This window comes from Cydia amplana, chromosome 25 (genome assembly GCF_948474715.1).
Source record: "Cydia amplana chromosome 25, ilCydAmpl1.1, whole genome shotgun sequence".
Taxonomy (NCBI): Eukaryota; Metazoa; Arthropoda; class Insecta; order Lepidoptera; family Tortricidae; genus Cydia; species Cydia amplana.
In genome coordinates, this window is record NC_086093.1 from 80065 (window position 1) to 91559 (window position 11495).

Consider the following 11495-nt stretch of genomic DNA (forward strand, 5'->3'; position numbering starts at 1 on the left):
ACCTTCCTTAACAACTGGTGTCACCTTCCTGCTCTATAAGTCCGGTAGTACCACGGAAGCGAAGAATTACAGACCCATCACGTGCTTACCTACACTTTATAAGCTCCTTACATCCATTTTGAGGACAAAAATCAACGCGCACATTGTCGCTAACAATATTTTGGCCCCCGCTCAAAATGGATGTAGGGTTGGGTCCCGTGGTACTAAAGAGCTCCTCCTCATAGACATGACCATTTGCCAACAAATCCGGCGGAACAAGGAGGCCCTCTCAGCCGCTTGGATTGACTACAAGAAGGCCTATGATTCGGTGCCTCATTCATGGCTGGGGAGGGTCTTAGAGCTGTATAAAGTTGATGCAGCTTTGAGAGCCTTTCTAAGCGCGTGTATGAGACAGTGGACCACAGTCCTTCGTCAACCAGGAGGCGGGGATGACCGCCCTGGCCCGCAGGATTTCATAAGGATTGAGCGAGGAATATTTCAGGGTGATAGTCTGAGTCCCCTATGGTTCTGCCTAGCTCTGAATCCCCTCAGCACCCTGCTGAAGGATTTGGGACTAGGTTGCCGGCTTCGGAGAGAGGGTGAAGTCATTTCTCACCTTCTGTACATGGATGACCTCAAATTATTTGCACCAAATAGCCGAGACTTGACGGAGCTACTGAAAACCACCGAAGTCTTCAGTAGTGCCATCAACATGGAGTTTGGTGTCGATAAATGTGCGGTTATGCATGTACAGCGGGGGAGGGTTGTAAATTCAACAAATTTACAACCTTCTGAGACAATGTCTTTCAGATCTATCTCTGAATCAGAAACCTATAAATACCTTGGTATGTCACAGTCGTTGGGTATTGAGGACGAGGGTATTAGACGGTCGGTGAAGGAGCGCTTTTTCAGTCGGCTCACAAAAGTCCTTAACAGTCTTTTGTCAGGAGGCAACAAAGTGCGCGCCTTCAACGCCTGGGTAATGCCCCTACTCACATACTCCTTTGGCATACTAAGGTGGACTCAGACCGAGCTGGATGCCCTGGATCGGAGGGTCCGATCACTGCTCACCGCGCATCGCATGCTACACCCACGCTCGTCAGTTATGAGATTGTACATCCCACGGAAATGTGGTGGCCGAGGCTTCCTAAACGCCAAGGATCTCCACAACCGCGAGGTGTACAATCTCAGGAATTATTTCCTTAACAACCAGTGTGGGATGCATCGTGATGTGGTGGCAGTAGACAGGAACCTCACGCCGCTCTCCTTGGCAAACGAGAACTGGCGCAAACCTGTGGTACTAAGTACTGCGGATCGCAAGACGGCATGGGAGAGTAAGGTGCTACACGGGCGGTTCTACAAGGCCCTCACGGGACCCGATGTGGACCTGCTCGCGTCGGTGAACTGGTTACGATTCGGGGATCTCTTCGGAGAAACCGAGGGTTTTGCCTGTGCAATTGCGGACGAAGTTATGATGACGAACAACTATCGGAAATATATCCTGAAGGACGGTACGGTCGACATTTGTCGGGCATGCCGCCGTCCCGGAGAGTCACTCAGGCATATCATTTCCGGTTGTTCTCATCTTGCTAACGGCGAGTACTTGCACAGACATAATCTCGTAGCCAGGATTATTCACCAGCAGCTTGCTCTTCTATACGGCCTTGTGGACCGCGAAGTACCGTACTACAAGTATTCACCTGCGCAAGTTCTCGAGAATGGTCGTGCCACGCTCTATTGGGATCGATCTATCATCACTGACAGGACTATTGTAGCCAATAAGCCTGACATTGTGATAATAGATCGATCGCAGCGCCGGGCCGTGCTCGTTGACATCACCATCCCCCATGATGAGAATCTCGTGAAAGCCGAGAAGGACAAGTCTAGTAAGTACCTAGACTTGGCTCACGAGATAACCGCCATGTGGGATGTTGATTCGACGATCATTGTCCCGATAGTTGTTTCAGCGAACGGTCTAATAGCGAAGAGTCTCGACCAACATCTTGAGAGACTCTCGCTAGGTGGTTGGATCAAGGGTCAGATGCAGAAGGCGGTGATCTTGGACACGGCGCGGATAGTCCGCCGGTTCCTCTCTCTGCAGCCCTGACCACCGGCAGCTTGGGCCTTGCCCCGCTGCTGGCGGCACCCTAGGTTAGGTTTTTTATAATATGTTTATACGTATTGTGTATTGTTTTTGTAAGTGTTTTTGTATTTTATTTTTATATCCATATTATAAAATAACCTAGCCTAAGAGTTAAAATAAATAAAGAGAATAATAATAAAAGGAATAATAGTTTTTGTATCTTTGTGTTTTTTTTTTTTTTCAATAAGTTACTATTGTTATAGCGTTTTTTGTAATTCGACATTTAGAGACTTTATACATCTCTATGTAATACTTTAGTTTGATTTGATATTTGTGGCTTAGTTGTATTTTATAATTGTTGATGTGTTTTTTTTGCTGTATGTAAATTCCATGTTGACAGTAAAAGTGCCCTTGTAGCCTATTTGCTGAATAAATGTTGATGTTTGATGTTTGTAATTTAACTAGTATAGTGTGTCTAATCGTACTTGAAATAACACAAATTAAAATATTTTCATATTGAATTTAGATCTCAAAGCCCGCAAGAAAACCTTCCTAGACATGATGATCGTGGCTTCCGGGGGAGAGCGGGGCTACACGGACATCGAGCTGCGCGAGGAGATCATGTCCATCGTGTCGGCCGGCACGGACACCTCGGCCGTCGGCACCGCCTTCGTCGCCCTCATGCTGACCCGCCATCCCAGGGTGCAGGACAAGGTCTACGAAGAGTACGCATTTCGTGGTTTTCATTAGCGGTTCCATTTTTTACCATTTTTTTTTAGAGTTCAGTAGTCTATAAGGAATTCTTATAGATTCACCATATCCTTCTCTCTGTCAGCAGCTTTGCCCCATGACCGTTTAGTGCTAAAAAGCTGCAATTTGGCATGGATGCAATCATACCAACAAAATGGTAAACTAAAAATAAGAAAAAACATTTTTTTGGGGTTCCTTCCCTATTTCAACACCTTCTCTCGTTCCTTCTCGTCTGAAGATTGATTGATAGCATCATTAGCATCGCTTCAATTGTTGTCGATGTCATCTTTCTCCTGTCGCGACAAAGCATTCGACGACACTTACGAACGCTACTCAGGTGTTACTAAGTAACACATTTTGTCGAGGATGGCACGATCAACGAATCATTTAACGTAATCATTAGTCCATATAGATAGAACATGCCATAGCTTTAAGAATTAGTATTTATGTTACTAACACATTATTGGACTATTGTTCGAAATAAATGATTTCAATTCAATTCATAGATGGCATGATTCAGCCGTGACCGATGACATTATAGTTATTATGCCCATGTAATGTAATATAAACTTATAAAAATTTCTCACTAGATTAAAGGAGGTATTTGGCGACTCGGACCGGCCGGTGACGTGGCAGGATCTGCCGAAGCTGAAATATATGGAGGCCGTCATCAAGGAGACCCTCCGGCTGTATCCCCCGGCGCCCGTCGTAGTCAGGGACGTGCATGAGACTGTTGTACTACGTGCGTATCTAATTCAATTTCAATATTGCAACACATACCGTTTGTGCCATCGACAAACAATAAACTATAAAGTTCGGCTGGCGAAAACGAAGAAGCAACCTAACAGCCAGTGTACTCGACTCCCCTCTCTGCGTCCGAAAGACAGGCAGGGAATAAGCCGCCCTAACCGCGTATATATCTAGACTTTTTGTTTGTGCAATGTATCCATCACAAAAAAAGTCCCCCCGCAACCAGGAAGAGTGCGAACTAGAGCACTGGAATATATTAACCCATTCAGGGCCAGCGACTCAGCGTATGGGTCATGCTCAAACAGTTCCGCAGGGCCAGTGACTCACATGTGAGTCCTGAATAAATTCTGATTTAAACTTAAACGAAACGTAATTTGATGTAATAACGTAAGTAACATATAAGCTAACAATCATTTCTATAAGGCATATTAGGATAAAAATTATAAACACGTTTTTTTTTAATGAAAACAGGGTCTCGAATATTCAAGTTTGGTTTACTATCAGTGCAATATAGTAAATATACTGAAACTCTAGATACATAATGCGATGCAAGCAAACAGAAAAATCTATATTGAAAACATACAAAAAATATATATATTTCAGAAGTTATTGACAGGGCTCAAGGTATGGGTCACCGTGGCCTGGCGCTACTTGTAAAAACTGCTAATGTTTCCGTAGCAGGCTAAAATAAACTTTATTGGCTGGTTTTAAAGCTTATTTCATGTTGAAGCTGTTTGATATTGTACCATTTTACAACTGATTACTGTTTGGATGATGGTAAGCATTCACTCCTACAAACTGCAATAATTAGTTTCTTTTTTGATAGGCACAGAAAATCGGTGGTTAGTAAAAATGTTGCATAATACTGTCCAACTGGCCGGCTTCATAAGCGGCGATTTATTTACCGTTCGCGCCAGGCTCGAGACCCATAAGCTGAGTCATGCGTTTTAGCTAAAAACGATTTGTATGGTGGCCTGGCGTATTGTGTACGCTCGGCGGTTCGTGGCCATGAATGGGTTAAACACATTTAACAAGACTTAAGTCTCAATTACTATTTACTGCCGACTTCAACGATTTCCAAGCTTAAATTTACCAGGATATTCTCCTAGCAAAGACAAAGAAACTTCAACTTACCAGTATTCAAGCCACGTACTGCTTGTCCGATGATTGAAATTGAATGCCATCCGACGACCCGCACCAGCCTTTTATATCCTTTAAAATATAATAGCGACATAATGGTAACGTACCGGCGACTAGCGACCTAATAGCGACATACTGGTAATACTGGCGACAAATCTCAGCGTTGGGGAAGAAGTCGTTTATCTCATGGCATGTAGCGACATGGGACACACAAGAAACAAACAGGTATCCGTGCTCATCACATGAATAAATGCCCATACCAGGATTTGAACTCGGATACCGGGTTGATATAAGTAATAAGTATTTTAAGTTCCCTCCTTCTGTGTTTCCAGCGAACGGCGCGACCCTACACCCCGGGATGGGGCTGGTGCTGCACTTCTGGGCCACGCACCGCAACACCAAGTACTGGGGCGACGACGTGGAGCAGTTCCGGCCCGAGAGGTTCCTGGAAGGGCCCCTGAAGCACTCCGCGCAGTTCGCGGCCTTCAGCTACTCGCTGAGGAACTGCATCGGTACCACAGATTATATAATAGTTCTTACGAACAGATACTTATTTCTAAAATACAATGGAATGACCTTCAACGCGCCGCTCCTCGCACCGCGCATACCGGCGCAACGCTAGGGTTGTTGCCGACGCTTAGAAACGATTTTACAAATAAGTACCTAATATTGTCTTCGGTTCGGTTAATAAGTACCTACTTAAACTATAGATTCTATAGAAGATACCTACCTACTTAGGTAGGTACAAATAATTTTTAATTGTCAAACTAGCATTAGAACTGGCCATATAAAAGCATAGCGTAAAATAACCATGAGCAAGATAAGTTGCAATACTTGCAATTAGTAATTACAATATTCCATTTATGCGTTTCATTCCGACGAGTGACTGCGAGACATTTTAAAACGTCATATCTCCCTGCAGTAAACGCAGTGTTTACGCCGTTTTATAAACCGCGCAATGAATCAATAATTCAATACCACTTACGTAGCTTGTAGCTTGCAACTATCGTAAAAATAAAAACAATTGGTATAAGTACTTGTATTGAGAATGTCTACTTACTTTTCCTATCTATCGGAAGAGCAAAAACAGTATTTTTGATTAGTTTTGTTGTTTCTGCATTCATCCATACTCCAAGTTGTGTTATTTGTTCGTGACGAAGACATTTCTTTCGCACATATTTTAGGATATTCGAGCGCGCGGCGATGCCACGTGCGTGCGTGAGCGCGTGTGGCAACCAACTGGCTTGCTTTTCTACCGTGAAGGGAAAAGATTCGTAGGTATAAAACGGAGCTCGCGCGGAGAGTTCCATAGGCCTGTTGGTACGTACATGTTGGTGTCCTGCACCGCAAACCCAAGTATTACAGACGACGTGGAGCTCCAGAAAACGGATAACCAGCAGAAATCTGTATTACATACCGTTGAATTTAAAACTAAGTTATTAAACGTTATCATACTAAATATATCGGCTTCATAGCTCTATCAGAACTTCAGAAGTGATAAAATAATAGCGTCTCGTACTCGTACGGTTCGTACCCGACACCTTTCTAATGTCCCCACCAAGTAGGTAATGTTCGACCATCTTCATGTGTCGGATGATGCAGTTTAAGGCCAGAAATTTGAATACCTTTGGTGTTTCTACGATTCTACGATTTAGCTAACGCAGGAGTCGGAAAACTGCGGCCCCCGAGCCGCTTGCAGCTCTTCAAGGCACTCAAAATATTAACTGAAGTTCCCAGACGAAGAAAAACAACGTTTGCGGCTTTTTGAGGTTCCTAAAACTAGTGATTTCTACTGCGGTTGACTCTCCATCTCAAAAGTTTGCCGACCCCTGAGCAAGCACATGAGCTCATTTGAGAGTAGGCCTTTGCCCAATAGTGGAGCGTAGAGGTACTTGATGGTGGAGGTTTCAAGAGACCTGTGGTTAAAAAATGTCGTTGGTGGCATGCGGTAAATGACATTTTTTTTTTTCTTTTTAATAATAAAATCATTTATTTACAAACAAGATATATATACAGTGGTATTACTAAAAGAAATTAATAACTAGCTTAAATCTAAAATAGGCCCTTGAGGCATTGTACCAAGGATGCTGGCGACATTTCCTCACTATATCGCAATGCTGATACGTTGTGCGAGGTAGCCGCCAGCTCTTCGGTCACCGCAGTTACGTCAACCAGACGCTTCGCGATTTCTGCGAACAACTTATGCGCGCTGGGACCCCATGGGCATGGACCTAGAGTTTCAACTCCAAATGGTACAAAATGGTACTCTCTACCGAGGGTCTTATATTTGTTACGTTTTAAAATTTCGGCGCTTTCCGCCGCCTCGCCCGATTTTACATTAGTCCGTTGGAGGTGGGACGGTGCCAGTAGCATCCCACACTAACATCCGTCTCATTTAAATTGTAAATAACTGTAACCGTCGATTTCAGGTGGTATTATTATTATTATCGTATGGCTTTATTGAAAAATAAAATCAAATTTATAAGGGTTAACAATATGCGTACATCTAATTAGAGCTTAATATCTAGGTTTGACAGCCAAACCCTGGCATCCGTAGTTATTGCATGCAGATCTTTCATGCCTCCCGAAAAACGTCTCCTGGGGCATTCTTTAACTATGTGCGTAGTTGTTTGGTCTGGCGCGCCACAGTCACAGTTTGGTGAGGGCTTGTATCCCCATTTGTGGAGGTTGTGGTTACAGCAGCTGACGTCGGACCTTATTCTGTTGAGTGTAACCCAGATCTTTCGCGGCTCATCTAGGCCGGGTGGTTCTTGTGTTGGATTGATGTCGATGTTATTCGAAAACTGAGTTTGTGTACTGTTCGAGTTCCAGCTTTCCGTCCATTCCTGGTTAACACAGAAACATTCTGGACCTTGTATTTGGGAATCTGACCAGATAGGTCTACGAGATTTGAGGCGCGCGTTGGGGAGGTTATCAAGTGTTTTGTTAATGGGAAGCGTTCCTTTTCTAGACTTCTCCCATTCCCTTGAGGCGGCGTGTGTTCTGCGTAGATCTGGCGGCGCAATATGGGATAGAACAGCCATTGAGCCATTGTACAGGCGTTGGTAATAAGCAACCCGTTATCGTGCGCATAACACGGTTGAGCTGGACGTCGACTTTATCAGTGTGTGCGCTTTTGTACCATACTGCGGCGCAGTACTCGGCTGTAGGGTAGACTAGAGCCAAGCTAGAGGTTCGCAAGACACGGCCTCTTGCTCCCCAGGTTGTTCCAGCGAGTTTATTGATAAGGTTCACCCTAGTTTTTAGCTTCTGACCTATGTTCTCGAGGTGGGGCTTGTAGGTCAAAGATCGGTCGAGGGTGACCCCCAGGTACTTCGGGTAGAAATTATGCTGGAGTCTTTTTCCGCAAAACGTGACGTCTACTTCTCTTCGTGCTAGGCTGTTAGATAGGTGGAAAGCGGCTACTTCGGTTTTTGTGGGGTTTGGGCAGAGTCTCCATTTGGTATAGTACTCGTTAAGAGTTTGTAGATCTTGCGTCAGTAGCATTTCCCCAGTTTTGAAGTCCTTAGTTTGAACTGTGAGAGCCAAGTCGTCAGCGTACAAAAATTTGTCACTATTCGTAGCGGGCATGTCCCGGGTGTATATGTTAAAGAGGAGAGGAGCCAGCACCGATCCTTGAGGGAGTCCGTTCTTCAACAGTCTATACCGACTTTCCCTGTCTCCAAGAAGAACCTTGATTTTGCGCGGGCCTAGCATACTTTTGAGGAGACGGAGGATCTTTGCCGATGGTATTACTTCGCTAAACTTGAATAGCAGACCGTCTGTCCAGACCGTGTCGTATGCCGCCTTCAGGTCCACGAAAGCTGCGAGGTTTTTCTGGTTTCTCTGAAAACCCGCCTCTATATGGCTGGTGAGCGCGAGAACCTGGTCTGCACAGCTGCGACCAGCCCGGAAACCCGCCTGTTCGATTGGTATTTCTTGATCTACCATATCCTTCAGCCGATTGTACAAAAGGCGTTCCAGCAATTTATACGTAACGCTTAGAAGAGATATAGGTCGATAATTTGCTGCGTCGTCAGGAGTTTTCCCAGGCTTGAGAATCGCTATAACTTTAGATTTCATAAAAACAGAGGGCAGAGTGGCGGAGTTGTAAATGTGGTTGAAGAAGTCAGCCAGCCATCGGATGGCTCGTTTACCCAAGTGGGTGAGGAATTCGGGGTAGATATTGTCGATACCGGCTGACTTTCCGCACTTCGTTTGCTTCAGAGCTATGGAAACCTCTTCGGGGGTGAAGGAGCGATCCAAAAGGTCATTTTGTTGATTGGTGTGTACTGTAGTTTGGTTTTTTCGTCGGATGGTTTTCGCTAAAACTTTATCAACAGATGCGCTTCTTGTGACTTGTTTAAGACGCTCCGCCACCGCATCCGGGTGGACAGTGGGCTCCTTCCTTTCTGGTTCCGAGGCGCCACCCAGTTTTCTTAGCAGCGCCCAGCTTTTTCTACTCGAATGGGTGAAGTCCATACTCTCGACATTTCCCAACCATTTCTGTCTGCGGCACTCGTCCAGCTTAGCTATCAGTTCGTTAGCTGTATCGGCGTTCTGTGTAGCAAGGTACGAGCGGTACGCATTTTCGGTCTCTGAGGACCATCCGGGGATGTATTCCTTACGGTAACCCCTTGGAACGAATTTCTTTGCTGTGCTTAACACAATTCCGCAGAACCTGTTATAGTTGGATATGTCGGGTTTAATCCACCTGATGTTGGCGTCCATCTGCTGCTTGTATGAATCCCAGTCAGCTTTACTGAAGTTCCATCTCGGTTTAGGTACAGAGTTCACCAGCGGTACCTCCAAGCCTATCTTGATAAGTGCAGGGCGGTGTTGGCTTCGTAGAAAGTCATGGAGGATGGTGCGGTTGGTAGGCAGTATGTTACCCTGTTCATCCTGGGAGACAAAGCAAAGATCGGGGTTCGTATCGCGCTGCCATCTTGCAGATCGGAAAGAGCCCCTTTGTTTTGGATCAAAGACGAGGTGGAGGTTTTCTTTCTGACTACATTCATTTAGGGATTCGCCATTTGAGTCGCTCGTTGAGTAGCCCCATGCAGAGTGCCGGCAGTTAAAGTCACCAACGTAGATGGCGGGGTGGGGATAGATTTTAAAAGGTGGGTCTGGTAGGATGTTGTTCGGGGGCTTGTAAATGGAAGTAATGGTAGTGTTTGAAACTCTAACAGTTATGGTCTCTATGTTACATGAAATGGATGTTTCCAAAGGCTGCACGTTTGAGAGCGACGATCTAGTATATACAGCGGAACCGTAAATAGGTGACAGGGTATAGGCTATCATATCAAAACCCGCGATTATGCCGCGGTTGTTAAACTTATTTACGCTATCTATGTGATGTTCCTGGATGGCAATCACGTCAACATTATTATCTTTAGCTAATCTAGCGAGGTAGTCGCATTTGGACTGTGACATACCTTCAATATTTAATTGTAGTATGAGGACAGAAGGTCCTAAACTTTTCGTCAGTGAGCCCTTAAAAGGGCTATTTGAGCGCATTGTAAGGAAACCAAAATTGATGTATACAAAATAGCTGGGAGGCTCAGAGGGAGCGAGTTCAGCTAGCCAGGAACAGTCGGAATCTTTTAGCCGTCTTCTGCGAAGCCGTTGCCCGGGGTGGACCGCGAGGAGGTAGATTCTGACCAATTACCACCCATTTTTACCATTTCAGGTGGTAACTACGCCATAATGTCAACGAAGACGAACCTATCGAACCTGCTGCGTCGCTACGAAGTTCTGCCACCGCTGAGCGTGCCGCCCGACCAGCTGCTGGCCCCCTTCAGGGTCAAGTTCGACGTCATGATGAAGCACTGCGACAACTTCGAGCTCAGGATACGGAGTAGACACGATGGACTCAGGAAAAAGTGATCCAGCGAAAAAGAGTGCGCGCGAATGAGGGTTTAAGATGGATGTGCTTTTATCGCCTGTGTACTGTCATTTTTAAAGAAATAGATAAGGGTAACATTCCATTTCTGACCGCAGCTGCACTACTGGTACTGAACGCGTCGCTGTTACTGTCAATTTCCATAGTAAAATGAATAGTAGTGCATCTGCGGTTGGAAATGGACTGTCACCTTAAGAGAGTGCACAAGCGGGTCCATATTGGGTCGCATAATAATTGATTGTCCTAATGTAATGTTACGCATAAAACTCATTTCGCATAATTGTTATTGTGCTGAAACTATTAACATTTCTGAAAAATTATAAAAGAAACCTAACCTAGCCTGTTCTACACAACCTATGCAAATTTTTTTCGAAAATACTTTCTGTTTCAGCTGGAGAAAAATTATGCGAAAAGTGCGAAAAGAGTTTTATGCGTAACATTATATTATGACAATCAATTATTATGCGACTAGATACGACCCCGTGCATAAGTACACATTGTAATATATGATAAAAGATAGCAGCTTATCCGTGAGGGTAAAGTTAGTATGTACCTAGCGGTCGGTAATATGTTTGAATAGGCTGCAGTAAAAGTTACTTCCTTATTATGTATATAATATGACGCACAGGCAGCTCACAGCTGATACGTCACATCAATGTCCTGTTCACCAGTGGCGGCGCGTCCATAAAAGCCGACTCCCACCGGCTTGCCTGTTTTGGACGTTTGAGCAGAGTTGTAAAATAAATATGTAAGCCAAATTAGTCCCGGCTTGCCTATGGATATGTTTGACGCGCCGCCACTGATGTCCACTTATATTTTGTCTATTTCAATTTTTCGAAAGTGTTCATATTTAGCCGATAAGAATATAAGAATATGTTTAGACATGAATAT

The 11495-nt window shown here is 44.7% G+C and overlaps 1 protein-coding gene across 1 annotated transcript in view; it reads left to right on the forward strand.

Annotated features, from left to right (window-relative positions):
* LOC134659513 (cytochrome P450 4d2-like) overlaps positions 1-10643 on the forward strand; it is a 33726-nt gene extending 23083 nt beyond the window's left edge. Inside the window, exons 7-10 of the mRNA XM_063515172.1 lie at positions 2589-2787; positions 3403-3554; positions 5035-5214; positions 10392-10643. Of these exons, the coding sequence (XP_063371242.1) occupies positions 2589-2787; positions 3403-3554; positions 5035-5214; positions 10392-10588 (728 nt within the window). The 3' untranslated portion in view covers positions 10589-10643. The remainder of the gene's footprint in view (positions 1-2588; positions 2788-3402; positions 3555-5034; positions 5215-10391) is intronic.
* Positions 10644-11495: the final 852 nt, after the last annotated feature.